The sequence below is a fragment of the Rhinoraja longicauda genome, chromosome 30 (genome assembly GCF_053455715.1).
Source record: "Rhinoraja longicauda isolate Sanriku21f chromosome 30, sRhiLon1.1, whole genome shotgun sequence".
Classification (NCBI taxonomy): Eukaryota; Metazoa; Chordata; class Chondrichthyes; order Rajiformes; family Arhynchobatidae; genus Rhinoraja; species Rhinoraja longicauda.
Window position 1 is genome coordinate 26384436 of NC_135982.1, and position 15463 is coordinate 26399898.

The window sequence follows — 15463 nt, forward strand, 5'->3', positions numbered from 1 at the left end:
GGACGAGACATAGCATCAGGACAGAAGAAATGGGAAAGATTACAAGTGTGGAGCAGTAGAAAGTGGGATGGGACAGAGGCAGATGGAGACAGGATGATGGACAGATGGAACCAGAAGGAGCTGATGATGATGGGGGAGGTGAACAAGGAGAAGAAAAGTTTGAGTTGGACTTTAGTTGGAGTTTGAGTTTAGTTTATTGTCACATGTGCCAAGGTACAGTGAAAAGCTTTTGTGGCCTGCTAACTAGTCGGTGGAAAGACAATACATGATTACAATCAAACTATCCATAGTGTGCAGATACATGATAAAGAGAATAACTTGAATAGCGTTTAGTGCAAGATAAAGCCAGTAAAGTCTGATTAAGGATAGTCCGAGGGTCTCCAATGAGGTAGATAGTAGTTCAGGACTGCTCTCTAGCTGATGATAGGATGGTTCAGTTGCTTGATAACAGCTGGGAAGAAACGGTCCCAGAATCCGGAGGAGTGCGTTTTCACACTTCTATACATTTAACCGAATGGGAGAGTGGCGAAGAGGGAGTGGCCGGGGGTGCACCTACTCCTTGACCAGAAAACGAGGTGATTGGGTGAGTGTGTGTGAGGGGGAAGTACCAGTGGTGTGTGTTACCTGAAATTAGATGATTCTATATTCATGTTTGTTAATCCTGTTCGTCCCCGGGGGGGCGGGGGAGGGGGGTGGGGAAGAGGGGAGCGGGTGCTGCACCAATGCAAGAGAGGTTTGGGCCCAATGCGTCCACTTGGTCTCCTGTGTCAATAAAAGTATCTATTCTAAGCCACCCCTCTGTTATTTACTGACAATCTTTCCTGTTCCCTCTTGGTTCTTTAACCTCCATAGATGCTGCCTGACCTGCTGAGTTCTTTCAATGTTCTGATTATTTTTTTTAACAACAATATATTGTCATGACTGAATTCCTCTCCAAACTGCAAGTTCAATATCACTGAGAATTTGAATCGTAACATTAAGTCGTCATTATTTGCACAATATATACATATAAGAAGGATCATTCATCATCTGCTGTGATAATTATTTGCATTTCCCCAAAGGTAGAGTTGCATTTCCCGCAGCGGTAGAGTTGCTGCCTTACAGCGAATGCAGCGCCGGAGACCCGGGTTCGATCCTGACTACGGGCGCCGTCTGTACGGAGTTTGTACGTTCTCCCCGTGACCTGCGTGGGTTTTCTCCGAGATCTTCGGTTTCCTCCCACACTCCAAAGACGTGCAGGTATGTAGGTTAATTGACTGGGTAAATGTAAAAATTGTCCCTAGTGTGTGTAGGATAGTGTTAGTGTGCGGGGATCGCTGGGCGGCGCGGACTCGGTGGGCCGAAGGGCCTGTTTCCGCGCTGTATCTCTAAATCTAAATCTAAAAGATGTTCCCCATTGCTGTTCCGATTATCCCTCTTCCCTACTGCATTTCACCACAATATTTACTATCTTCCTCTTTCACTACAATTTCCCCATTAAATCTAAGACCAAGTACAGCAGAGGGCACATCACTGCCAATCTTTGACCATTTATGCACCAGTTAAGTCATTCAAGAATTTAAATTTATTTAGCTTCGTTTAGAGATAGTGCGGAAACAGGCCCTTCGGCCCACCAGGTCTGCGCCGACCAGAGATCCCCGCATATTAACACTATGTCAATGGATATTTTTAAGGCAGAGATAGATAGATTCTTGATTAGTACGGGTGTCAGAAGTTATGGGGAGAAGACAGGAGAATTGGAAATAGGAGGGAGAGATGGATCAGCCAAGATTGAATGGCGGAGTAGACTTGATGGGCCGAATGGCCTGATTCTACTCCTGTTCCTTATGGCCTGATGACAGCACCTGAGGTCAGGATCGAACCTGGGTCTCTGGTGCTGTGAGGCAGTGGCTCTCACCAGCAGCACCATTGCTGTGACTGGACAACTTCCCAGCCGTGACACTTAAGACCCACACTCCAGAACTTGCTGTGCTCCCGGCCAAACTGTTCCCAAACTGATCACAGCAACGGCATCCTCCTGGAAATGGCTTGAGTAAATCCTGTTCCAATCAGTCTGCCTTTAATCATCACTAAAATGACGGAATCACAAAAAGCTGGAGTAACTCAGCGGGTCAGGCAGCATCTCAGGAGAGAAGGATGGGTGACGTTTCGGGTCGAGACACGAAACCGCCACCAAATGACATTCACCACTAGGTGTTTGCCAACTGTCCCGTATTAGCCGGGACATCCCATGTTTTGGGCTAAATTAGTTTGTCCCATACGGGACCGGCTTTGTCCCGTATTTAGTAGGGTTACCAAGTTCCTCACTCCCAAATAAGGGACAAAGGGTGACGTCACTGCCCCCGCACCCCACGTGACCTCACCCAGCCAGCGGCCTCGCGCTCCCGCTCCACCAATGGCGGCCGCCATTGGTGGAGCGGGAGCACGTGGCCGCTGGCTGGGGTGAGGTCACGTGGGGTCGCGGGGCAGTGACGCCACCTTGCCCCGTATTTGGGAGTGAGGAAGTTGGCAACCCCTACTCACCACAATCCCATTGAAGCACTGGCGGGAAGAAATCTTTCAATAACTTTTAAATAAACCCAGTTTAATGGGTAGGAAGGAACCGCCAGACGCTGACGTACACCGAAGATGTACGTCAGAATGCTGGAGTAACTCGGCGGGTCGGGCAGCATCTGGAGAAAAAAGAATTGGTGACCCTTCTTCAGATTGACCCGTTGAGTTCCTCCAGCATTTTGTGCCCATCTCTGTTTAATAGGGTTGAGAGGGATTGGTCGTAGATCAGCCATGATTGAATGGCTGAGTACACTGGATGGGCCGAATGGCCTCATCCTGCTCCTATGGCTTACAAAGTTGTAAACTCTTTACTGGGGTCACTCGAGGGTCGGTAATTTCTTTTGATTATTAGCAAACGTACAGTGAGACTGTGCATCTGTTGCCGACCAGCTGCTCGCATTGCAAGAGATGTGTCCTTTGAACGTGGTTACTTTGTAAGGGATACGTACGGTCGGTCGACCCCCATTTGGCAACGTTGAGCGGTCGGTGCAAGCAGGCATGGAACTGTAATGAACACAACCGTTATCCAATGGGTGCTTTGAGGGAAATAGATTTTTGGGGGGGGGGGGGGGGGAGAAAAGCACATCTTTGAGCAAATTTATGATGCTGTAGGAGGGTTTTGTCACCAGTCCCCCAAGGTGTGCCCCACTCCTGGACAACGGTGCTGAGTTACTCCACCATTTTGTGTCTCCTGGGATGCTGCCTGACCTGCTGAGTTACTCCACCATCTTGTGTCTCCTGGGATGCTGCCTGACCTGCTGAGTTACTCCACCATCTTGTGTCTCCTGAGATGCTGCCTGACCCGCTGAGTTACTCCACCATTTTGTGAATAAATTTCTCCTCAAGGTATGTCCACTTTGAAGAAGTTCTCCTCCTCCTCCTCTCTTCGACGAGACTTTAGCAACATGTTCTCTCTCGCTGCTCCCCCTCTGCGTGATTCTCCTGAGAAGTTGCCTGACCTGTTGAGTTACTCCAGCATTTTTTTGTATAAATACCTTCGACTTGTACCAGCATCTGCAGGTATTTTCTTAATAATTCAGCCAGGGGCTACTGCAAATAGACACACACACACAGAGAGTCAGTCCCCTTGGTATCCGAGCCCTGGGTGGGCCTCAACTACTGCAACACAACTCCAAAAGGGGCGGCGGGAAATCTTTAAAAATAGACTCAATAGACAAATAGTCTAAAGGGGGGAGGAGAAGTGGCTTTGAGGTTGCAAGTGCAGTTGGCTTCGCTCTCTTGGTTTGTTTGCGCAAGGGTGACTGTCACCAGAGAGTGAGGAGGGTTATAAAGACTTTGGAATCTTTGCTCGGAGAACATGGAGTGGTTGTTGTGGTGCCGACGCCTTGCTTCCCTGCTGACCAGAGGAGCCCGCCCTCGCCCCGCGCCCGGCCCGCGGCTACTCCTCGCGCCGCTGAACGTGCCCAAGAGTGGCGGTGACGTGGCCCGCTCGGTGGGGGTCTGCTCCATGATGCGTCTCCCAGTGCAGGACACCTCGCAGGGGCTGGACGCCGCCTTCGTCGGTGTCCCTCTGGACACGGGCACCTCCAACCGGCCCGGCGCCAGGTACAAGGAGAGGGTGGGGGGTACAAGCTCACACCTTGGGGGGGGGGTGGGGGGGGGGGGGGGGGGACCGACAACAACAACAAGTCCAGGGGGTACTATCTCATTGAGGTGACGGTGCTGCCTCGATTAGGCCCAGCGAGGAGGGGCCTACTCCTCCAACTATTTTTTTTTCTCTCTCTCTCTCTCTCTCTCTCTATGTTTACAAAGCACAGACACAAAAAAATAAATAAATGCTGGAGTAAAACTAACCCAGCGGGACAGCAGCAACTCTGGAGAGGGGGAGGATTCTGGGTCGAGACCCTTCTTCAGACTGACCTGAGAATCAGGAGAGAGGTTATTCAGGAGAAACATGACCAAGTGGGCCCAGTGGGCCCAAACCTCTCCTGTGGTTGGTGCAGCACTCTCTCCCCTCTACCTCCCCTCTCTCTCTCCCCCCCTCTCTCTCCCCCCCTCTCTCTCCCCCCCTCTCTCTCCCCCTCTCTCTCCCCCCCCCTCTCTCTCCCCCCTCTCTCCCCCCCCTCTCTCCCCCCCCCCCTCTCCCCCCCCCCCTCTCTCCCCCCCCCTCTCTCCCCCCCTCTCTCTCCCCCCCTCTCTCTCCCCCCCTCTCTCTCCCCCCTCTCTCTCCCCTCTCTCTCTCCCCCTCTCTCTCCCCCCCTCTCTCTCCCCCCCCTCTCTCTCCCCCCTCTCTCTCCCCCCCCTCTCTCTCCTCCCCCCTCTCTCTCCCCCCCCTCTCTCTCCCCCCCCTCCCTCTCCCCCCCTCTCTCTCCCCCCCTCTCTCTCCCCCCCTCTCTCCCCCCCCTCTCTCTCCCCCCCCTCTCTCTCCCCCCCCTCTCTCTCCCCTCCCTCTCTCCTCCCCTCCCTCCCATCTCCCCCCACTCCATCCCCCTCACTCCCCTTATTCCCCCCTCCTCCCACCACCCCCTCCCTCCCTAGGAGGTAGATTTAAACTTTAAAATGAGAATAACTTAAAAAATATAACACCGATTTCAATGAAACGTCTTCCATTGCACCAAAGGGACGGCGTGAGTAAGGTGGGCCTGAAATTGTTGCGTTATCGTGTACCGTTTTGGCTGTAGTTCCGGAACAAACGAACAAACAAACAAGAGTTTTAGTATATAGAAGATTATATGTGATGGGTTCCAGTAACAGTGCATCTTGACCCCAGTTTAGAAACAAACCAAATGTTGGAAAGGGAGTCAAGGGGATAGAGGTGAGTGAAGTTGCTCTTGCAAAGGAGAAGGTGCTTGGGATCCTGAAGGGTCTGAAGCTGGATAAGTAGGGTTGCCACTGTCCGTATTAGCCGGGACAATCCGTATTTTGGGCTAAATTGGTTTGTCCCGCACGGGACCGCCCTTGTCCCGTATTCGGCCTGCGGGCCGCAGACGGGCCGGGACAGTGTGGGCTAACGGAGTGTGTTCGGGGAGCGGGGCCGAGTGTGTTCGCCTAACGGAGGTTGCTTAGCAACCCGCCTCCTGGCCCGGGCGGCCGCCATTGGTGGAGCGGGAGCACGTGGCCGCTGGCTGGGTGAGGTCACGTGGGGCGCGGGGCAGTGACGTCACCTCGTCCCTTATTTGGGAGTGAGGTAGTTGGCAACTCTTTGGATAAGTCACCTTGGACCAGATGGACTACACCCCAGGGTTCTGAAAGGTGTAGCTACAGTATAAAGATGGTAGAGGCATTAGGAGTGACCGTTCAAGAGTGACTACAGTCAGGAGTGGTCCCAGGGGATTGGAAGGTTGCAAATGTTACTCCACTGTGCAAGGCAAAAGAGTGTAGACTATAGATTGACACAAAAAACTGGAGTAAATCAGCAGGTCAGACAGCATCTCTGGAGAGAAGGAATAGGTGAAGATAGACACAAAATGCTGGAGTAACTCAGCAGGACATGCAGCATCTCTGGATAGAAAGAACTGGTGACGTTTCGGGTCGAGACCCTTCTTTCTATCCAGAGATGCTGCATGTCCTGCTGAGTTACTCCAGCATTTTGTGTCTATCTTCAGTGTAAACCAGCATCTGCAGTTCCCTCCGACACAAATGAATAGGTGACTTTTCGGGTCGAGACCCTCCTTCAGTCTGTCTTTAGAAAGGAGATGAGAAAAAACTCCTTTAGACAGAGGGTGGTGAATCTGTGGAATTCATTGCCACAGATTGTCGTGCAGGCCAAGTCATTGGGTATTTTTAAAGTGGAGATTAACAGGTCCTTGATTAGTACGGGTGTCAAAGGTTACATGGAGAAGGCCGGAGGATTGGGTTGTGAGGGAGAGATGGATCAGCCATGATTGAATGGTGGAGTAATCTCAATGGGCCGAATGGCCTGATTCTGCTCCTACGACATGAACAAATACACAGCAGGTCAGGCAGCATCTGAGGGAAAAAAACAATACGATTCTCTTCCACATCCTGTTTTTGTTACGAACGGTTCCCCAAGTGTCACAGCTGGTAGATCTGCTGCCTCACAATGCCAGAGATCTGGGTTTGATCGTGATCTTGGGTGCTGTCTCTGTGTGGAGTTTGCATGTACTCTCTGTGTCCACGTGGGTTTCCTCCCACATCCCAAAGACGTGTAGGTTTGTAAGTTAAGATGCTGCCACAGTCTAAGAATAAAGGGGAGGCCATTTAAAACTGAGGTAAGAAAAAACTTTTTCACCCAGAGTTGTGAATTTGTGGAATTCTCTGCCACAGAGGGCAGTGGAGGCCAATTCACTGGATGGATTTAAAAGAGAGTTAGATACAGCTCTAGGGGCTAATGGAATCAAGGGAAATGGGGAGAATGCAGACACGGGTTACTGACTGTGGATGATCAGCCATGATCACAATGAATGGCGGTGCTTGCTCAAAGGGCCAAATGGCCTCCTCCTGCACCTATTTTCTACGTCCCTATGTTAATTGGCCTCTGCAAATTGTCCTTAGTGTATTGGGGATGGATGAGAAAGTGGGATAACATAGAACTAGTGTAAATGGTTGATCGATGGTTGGCATGGACTCGGTGGACGATGAGCCTGTTTCCATGCTGTATCTCTAAACCAAAAAGGAACCGTTCTCAGGAACAGATACTTGTTGTAACCCAGGGACTTCCAATAAGTAGCAATAAACTCCCTTAGAAAGGAAAATTTGCCAAAAAAATGTTTAAAGTTTTAAAATGTTGAAAAAAAATCATAAATCAGTCTGAAAAAAAGGTCCCAAACCAAAACATCGACTGTCCATGTTCTCCAGAGATGCTGCCTGACCCGCTGAGTTACTCCAGCACTCTGTGTCATTGTTCCATTTCGGAACGTGAGATTTTAAAACACTCTTGACGATATCCGTAACGTTATGGTCACGGAGTCCAGGTTCATGTTTGGCCGCTCGGCCGTGGAGCTGAATGTCCATGTGGGGAGGCTGCTGAGAGAGAGGGGGGGGGGGGGGCACGATGATCAATGTCCGGGATCGAAGGGAGGACCCGGTGGGGGGGGCGAACAAAGGAGGGGAAGCCAGTGAGGGGGCGCCGAGAACAAAGGGGGGGGCAGTGGGCGGGGCCGCCGAGAGCGAGGGGGGCCGCAATGATCAAAGCCCGGGATCGAAGGGGGAATCCGGATGGGGACACCAATTAGTCCCAATACACGGGATGTCCCGGCTAATACGGGACAGTTGGCAACCATAGGTTTCACCGGGTTGTGTGCAAAAATAAAGCACGTCACTGTAGCTGGGTACCTGCACCAATAACGTATGGTTGAATCGTTGAATCATTTGCTTCTCTGTGTAGGTTTGGGCCCCGGCATATCCGGGCAGAGTCGTGTCTGATCAGGGCGTACAACGGGGGGACCAAGGCGGCCCCTTTCGAATCTCTGATGGTGGCCGACATTGGAGACGTCAACGTGAGCCTTTACGACCTGGAGCTGAGCTGCAAGATGATCAGGGAGGCCTTTCAGAAGATCACATCCACTGGCTGCATACCCCTCACCTTGGGTATGAATCTCGGGAGGCATCTCCTTGGGTGGCGAATATGAATACAGTTTATAAAGAGACAAAGAAGATAGGCACAAAATGCTGGAGTAACTCAACGGGTCGGGCACCATCTCTGGAGAGAAGGAATAGGTGACGTTTCGGGTCGAGGCCCGAAGGTGGCGCAGCGGTAGAGTTGCTGCCTTACAGCGAATGCAGCGCCGGAGACCCGGGTTCGATCCCGACCAAGGGCGCCGTCTGTACGGAGTTTGTACGTTCTCCCCGTGACCTGCGTGGGTTTTCTCTGAGATTGGTTTCCTCCCACACTCCAAAGACGTGCAGGTTTGTAGGTTAATTGGCTTGGTAAATGTAAAAATTGTCCCTAGTGTGTGTAGGATAGTGTTAATGTGCGGGGATCGCTGGTCAGCGCGGACTCGGTGGGCCCAGGGGCCTGTTTCCGCGCTGTATCTCGAAACTAAACTAAACTGCACTAACCACGTCTTCACTTCCTCTGGCTTCACATTTCACTCCTCTTCTCCTTATCTTACATCTTTTTGCCCCCTTTTTTTTTACCTCTAGCCTCTGTCCACTCAGATGCCAATCAAACCTCCCTCCTCACCTGTATCCACCCATCGCTTGCCACACTTTGTCCCACCCCCACCTCTCCTCCATCGTTCTCCTCCCTACTGCAATCAGTCTGAAGGAGGGCCCCAATCTGAAACGTCACCTAACCCTGTTCTCCAGAGGTGCAGTTTGACCTGCCGAGTTACTCCAGCATTTTGTGTCTTTGTTTTGTGCCCTGCACTGCGGTTCCATTGTGTCTAACTATGTCTGTTTAATATGGTCTAGGTGGCGATCATACAATAACATACCCCATACTTCAGGCAGTGGCAGAAAAGTAAGTTTTGCTGTAAGTTATTGTAATTGAAATGCATGAGGGAACCTGCACTCTGTACTCTCCTAGTCCACGTGACCTGGAAACGCAAAGGTAGACACAAAATGCTGGAGTAACTCAGCGGGTCAGGCAGCATCTCTGGAGAGAAGGAATGGGTGGCGTTTCGGGCAACATCTCTGGAGAGAAGGAATGGTGGCGTTTCGGGCAACATCTCTGGAGAGAAGGAATGGGTGACGTTTCGGGCAACATCTCTGGAGAGAAGGAATGGTGGCGTTTCGGGCAACATCTCTGGAGAGAAGGAATGGGTGACGTTTCGGATCGAGACCCGGAAGGGTCTCGACCCGAAACGTCGCCCATTCCTTCTCTCCGGAGATCCTGCCTGACCCGCTGAGTTACTCCAGCATTTTGTGTCTACCTTCGATTTTTACCAGCATCTGCAGTCTTCTTTCCTACACCTGGAAATGCACGCTGGCATTATTTGTTTTCATGTTTTACCTGAAACTGTCCCATTTGATCACCACTGCTCTGAAGAAATACATTTTTCACATGTGCTGCCGAATACATACTTGTATCCTTAAGTATATTTTCTAAAACGGGTTAAACGTCTTAAAATAGATTATTCAAAAAAATATATATTTTTCCAAATTACTTTTCTCCTCAGGGCAGCATGGTGGCGCAGCGGTAGAGTTGCTGCCTCATAGCACCATAGTTGTTGGGTTCAATCCTGACTACTGGTGCTGTGTGCGTACGGAGTTTGTACGTTCTCCCCGAGGCCGCGTGGGTTTTCTCCAGGTGCTCCGGTTTCCTCCCACACTTTAAAACAGGTTTGTAGGCTAATTGGCTTTGGAAAAAAATTGTAGATTGTCTGTCGTGTGTAGGGTCGTGCTAGTGTGCGGGGATCGCTGGTCGGCACGGACTCGGTGGGCCGAAGGGCCTTGTTTCTGCGCTGTAACTCTAAACTAAACTGAAGTATGCTTTTTTTCTGAGTATTTTAAGATCTGAGGTTTACACCGATCAGCCAAAACATTATGACCACTGACAGGCAAAGTGAATAACATTGATTATCTTGTTACAATGGCACCTGTCAAGGGGTGGGATATATTAAGGCAGCAACTGAACAGTCAGTTCTTGAAGTTGATGTGTTGGATGCAGGAGAAATGGGCAGGAGTAAAGACCTGAGCGACTTTGACAAGGGCCAAATTGTTATGGCCAGACGACTGGGTCAGAGCATCTCTGAAATGGCAAGGCTTGTGGGGTGTTCCCGGTCAGCAGTGGTGAGTACCTACCGACAGTGGTCCGAGGAGGGACAAACCACAAACCGGCGACAGACAGGGTGTTGGGCGCCCAAGGCTCATCGATGCGCGAGGGCAACGAAGGCTATCCCACCTGGTCTGAACCGACAGAAGGTCGACTGTGGCACCAGTCACAGGAAATTTTAATGGTGGTCACAGGAGGAATGTGTCACAATACACAGTGCATCGCACCCTGCTGCGTATGGGGCTGCACACGGAGGACCAACAACATATTAGGCAGGTGGTCATAATGTTTTGGCTTGCTAGGTCATAATGTTTTGGCTGATTGGTGTAGATCTGGAGCTGTTGTCCTTTTAATATTTTATCCGTGGCCATTAAACATGAGTCAAGACTGGATATTGTATTGGATGAACATCACAGCTAAGAAATACCAGCCCTTGATGGTCTGTTGTGCTTTAAATCAGACATGGTCCAGTGGGACTGGTTCACATCGATGCTCACGCTGACACCAGTGATATTGTCCTCGGGTCGAAAATATGCCACGGAACGCCCTTCAGACGCTGCGTGGATGAGGGGCTCCTCGACTGCAAGCGGGTAGTGCAGATTGGGCTTCGCGGTTCTACGTACGAAGCAGATGGTTACATTTGGGGCAGAGAACAGGTAAGCTATCAGTTCATTTTTCTCCCTTCCCCCTCATGGCTTAAGGGGTTAGCCAGTCATCCTAACATCCTAGATGGACACAGAATGCTGGAGTAACTCAGCGGGACAGGCAGCATCTCTGGAGAGAAGGAACGGGTGACGTTTCGGGTCGAGACCCTTCTCCAGTCTCAACCCGAAACGTCACCCATTCCTCCTCTCCAGAGATGCTGCCTGTCCCGCTGAGTTACTCCAGCATTTTGTGGGTAACTTCGGTGTAAAACAGCATCTGCTGTTCCTTCCTACACATCCAAGACAGGTTTATTGATGTGAACTCTATAGTGCCTTTACTTATTTTTCTCCAGAACTGATCTCCCACCTACGTCATCGTCTGCTAAGTTCACCTGACGTATGTTTGTTGAGGTTCCATTGCCCATCTGTCTGCTTGCGAGAACCAAGCAGGGAACTCTTGTGAAACATCATCACCATCCCCTCCTTTATCTGCTTCCACTTATCACCTTCCTTATTTAACAAATTCCAACATCTGCAGCCACTTATTAGCCTAGTTTGGACAAACAGCACGGAAATAGGCCCTTCGGCCCACCGAGTCTATGCTGACCAGTGATCCCCGTACACTAACACTATCCTACACACACTAGGGGCAATTTACAATTCAACCAAAGCCAATTAACCTAAAAACTCGCATGTCTTTGGAGTGTGGGAGGAAACCGGAGCACCCAGAGAAAACCCACACGGTCACAGAGAGAACAGACAATCTCTGTTCATACAGCACCCGTAGTCAGGATTGAACCCGGGTCTCTGGCGCTGTGAGGCAGCAACTCTACCGCTGCGCCACCGAATTTATAAACATTTTAGAGAAAAATGAATGATTTAGCTCTTGCACGGTTGATGCTCGCTACTGTGGGCATTTATTGTTTCCAGGGTTTTCGGACGGTTACTGGGCGGGATTGTTGGCTGCGTTCCCTTGCTCCACTGATGGTTGAGGTGAAAGAGCAGATGGGAGATGGCCCTGTGTACATTTCCTTTGACATTGATGGCCTGGACCCAGCCTTCGCACCCGGAACTGGAACGCCAGAGATCGCAGGTCTTCACCCGAGTCAGGTAATTGATCACAACGTGTATTGCACTGGAGAGAAGGAATGGGTGATGTTTCCGGTCTTCGGACTGAAGAAGGGTCTCGGCCCGAAACGTCACCCATTCCTTCTCTCCAGAGATGCTGCCGGTCCCGCTGAGTTACTCCAGCACTTTGTGTCTGTCCTCGGTTTAAACCAGCGCCTGCAGTTCCTTCCTATACAGGTCGATCTTCAGTTGGCAAGTGGAGCGATGCAGCAGGGAGGAAGCGAAGCTGGCTCTCGTGTATTTTACACACAGGACACTGGAGTAAGAATTTTATAGACAGGAGACTATCGGCAGTAAGGAAGGCAAATTTAATGCTGCCATTTATATCAAGAGGTCGGGAATACAAAAACAGAGATGTAATGCTGAGGCTCCATAAGGCGCTGGTCAGGACGCATTTGGAGTAAATGTGAGCAAATATGGGCCCCATATCTGAGGAAGGATGTGCTGGCTCTGGAGAGGGGGGGGGATTGAGTGGGTGAGCATATGATAAGCGTTTGACGGCACTGGGCCTGTACTCGCTGGAGTTTAGAAGGTTGAGGGGGGACCTCATTGAAACTTACAGAATAATGAAAGGCCTGGATAGAGTGGATGTGGGAGAGTCTAGGACCAGAGGGCACAGCCTCAGAATAAAAGGGCGCTCTTTTAGAAAGGAGGTGAGAAGGAACTTCTTTAGTCAGAGGCTAGTTAATCTGTGGAACTCATTGCCACAGAGGGCTGTGGAGGCCAAGTCAGTGAACATTTTTAAGGCAGAGGTAGACAAATTCTTAATGTGAACGGGTGTCATGGGTTATGGAGAGAAGGCAGGAAAATGGGATTAGGAGGCAGAGATCAGCCACGATTGAATGGCGGCGTGGACTCGATGGGCCGAATGGCCTAATTCTACTCCTATAACTTGTGAACGCAGCGTGGAGATGGGCTGGATGGGAGGAGGTGATGAGTCAGCGCTGGACGGGGCTGCCCCGTGCTGACCGAGCGCTCTCTGGAGGTTCAGGCAGTCACAAACACAGCAGTGGCCACACCAATCCGAGGTGCATCCGTCAGAATGCTTTCCACGGCACTTCTGTCAAAGTTTGGGAGAATCCTCATGGACATACCAAATCTTCTCGGATGCCTTGGAAAGTAAATACACTGACGTGTTTTTCGGCTCAATGCGTCAGTGTGAAGGGGCCAAGTTAAGTTGCTGGTGTTATGGATGCTCAGCTGTCAACCTTCTCTCCAATGCTTTACACCCCAGCAGTATGAACATTGACTTCTGGGCCTCCTCCATTGTCAGAGTGAGGCCCAGTGCAAATTGGAGGAACAGCATCTCATATTTCGCTTTGGGTAGTTTACACCCCAGCGGTATGAACATTGACTTCTCTAACTTCAGATAGCCCTTGCTTTCCCTCTCTCTCCATCCCCTCGACCCGAAACGTCACCCATTCCTTCTCTCCAGAGATGCTGCCTGACCTGCTGAGTTACTCCAGCATTTTGTGATACCTTCGATTTGTACCAGCAGTTGCAGTTATTTTTCTACACCGTTAGCTTCAGTATTTACTTGCTGTGCCCTTGTGATGGTCTGGAGTACTCCCGTTAAACCAAGCTGACAACAAGCTAACTATCTGATTGTGTGACTGTCAAAGCATGTGAAACGTTTGAGGGAGTGGTCTTTAATAGTATGTGATGTTAAGCTGAAAGGTAGCTCTTGGCCGTTCATATTATTGATAAGAAGTCATTGAATGCAGTATGGAAATATGAAATCTGTTGCTTGTGTGTTTACAGGCCTTGGAAATTATCCAAGGGTGTCGGGGGATGAGAATCGTCGGCTGTGACTTGGTTGAGGTAGCACCGATGTATGATACCTCTGGTAAGAGATAATTTCGAGTCAAATTTCGTATTAACCTACTTGAGGAATTTTGCTCTGTTAAACCAAATGGACAGTGGTGCAGCGGTAGAGTTGCTGCCTTACAGCGCCAGAGACCCGGGTTCGATCCTGACTATGGGTGCTGTCTGCACGGAGTTTGTACGTTTTCCATGGGGGCTCTGGTCTCCTCCCACACTCCAAAGACGTGCAGGTTTGTAGGTTAGGTTCATTGGCTTGGTAAAATTTTTAAATTGTCCCTAGTGCGTGTAGAATAGTGTTAATGTGCGGGGATCGCTGGTCGGCGCGGACTCGGTGAGCCAGAGAGCCTGTTTCCGCGCTGTATCTCTAAACTTGACCGCGGTCCAAGTGATCCATGTATGAAGGTGTTAAATGACTTGTGCCAGAAAACATTGTTGTACCTTTAAAAGGACAATGTACGTTTAAGTACATGATCTGGATTGATACTCAACTGTGGAACTAAGTGCTATGCTTTGGGGAGGAGTGGCGTTTTGAGTGAGACGAATAAAACAAGCGGGCAGATCTTCCATTTCGTCAGTTGAAATGGACAAGGATGGCACCCAGGAACTTTCCTTGTCAAAGATACATTGTGGAAACAAGCCCTTCTGCCTTACTTGCCCACAGCGACCAACATGTCCCTGCTACACTGGTCCCACCTGTCTGTGTTTGGTCCATATCCCTCCAAACCATCTGTCGTGCACCCACTACTAATAACCTCGGAAAACTAACCTGCACAAGATCCAATGGATGATGGTTAGCAGCAGTGCATGATAAATGCCAGCAATTAGTAATGCTCCACACAGGTGTAAAAGGGAAGAGTCCACACCATTTACGCATATTCTTTTCTTTCAGGTAACACAGCTCTGACAGCCGCCAATCTGCTCTTTGAGATGCTTTGTGTTCTACCCAATGTTAAATACTACTGAGATTTACACATCTTTGGATCAAACCGCCAACATTAGCTCACAATAATGATTACACTGGTTGCGGCCAAATCCATTTGATGGCTGCTCTGTTCACTTCACCATGTATATTACAATTTTACATGTAATAAAGGCATCTTTAACCTACTGTAATATGGTGTGAAGCACTAACCAATCGACCGAAGCTCCCGGGGAAAACCCACGCGGTCACGGGGAGAACGTACAAACTTCACACAGACAGAACCTGGAATCACGATCGAATCTGGGTCTGGTGCTATGAGGCAGCAACTCTACCGCTGCGCCACAGTGCTACGACAGCCACATTGAAATGCTATCCACAATCACAATTGAGGCTTAGCAGGTAGTCCACTTGTCTTGGTTCCACAAGGGGGGAAATATAGCTGGGAGAGGATCTCAAAGTCCTTAGATACACAGACAAATATATATCAAGTTCAAGGGCAGATAAAGCACGCATATTTTCCCCATTAGTATTGCATGTGGTACATTGTGCACTTATAGCCTGCCCGCCAGGAAGGGATCTTTGACACTTGGCTACCTTACGATTTCCGCACAACTTTCAGGCCATTATCTTTTGGGTTCCATGTCTTCTTCCATCCTTCTGCAAGCTGATCAATGTGCCTTTATCGACACAAAATGCTGGAGTAACTCAGCGGGTCAGGCAGCATCTCTGGAGAGAATGGGTGACGTTTCAGTT

The 15463-nt window shown here is 50.0% G+C and overlaps 1 protein-coding gene across 1 annotated transcript; it reads left to right on the forward strand.

The window, feature by feature from the left end:
* The first annotated feature begins 3806 nt into the window (after positions 1-3806).
* Positions 3807-14915, forward strand: agmat (agmatinase (putative)). The gene is made up of 7 exons (XM_078425172.1): positions 3807-4119; positions 7862-8064; positions 8890-8938; positions 10653-10848; positions 11767-11946; positions 13726-13810; positions 14678-14915. The coding sequence occupies exons 1-7, from the start codon at positions 3872-3874 to the stop codon at positions 14749-14751; spliced, it is 1035 nt and encodes a 344-aa protein (XP_078281298.1). The 5' UTR covers positions 3807-3871; the 3' UTR covers positions 14752-14915.
* The last annotated feature ends 548 nt before the right edge of the window (positions 14916-15463 follow it).

What these genes read in the sequence shown, in the direction of transcription:
- agmat (XM_078425172.1), top strand. Translation starts at nt 3,872, where the DNA reads ATGGAGTGGTTGTTGTGGTGCCGACGCCTTGCTTCCCTGCTGACCAGA. An exon ending in ACATTTGGGGCAGAGAACAG is followed by an intron (nt 10,849 to 11,766) that starts GTAAGCTATCAG and finishes TATTGTTTCCAG; the next exon opens with GGTTTTCGGACGGTTACTGG. An exon ending in CAGGTCTTCACCCGAGTCAG is followed by an intron (nt 11,947 to 13,725) that starts GTAATTGATCAC and finishes GTGTGTTTACAG; the next exon opens with GCCTTGGAAATTATCCAAGG.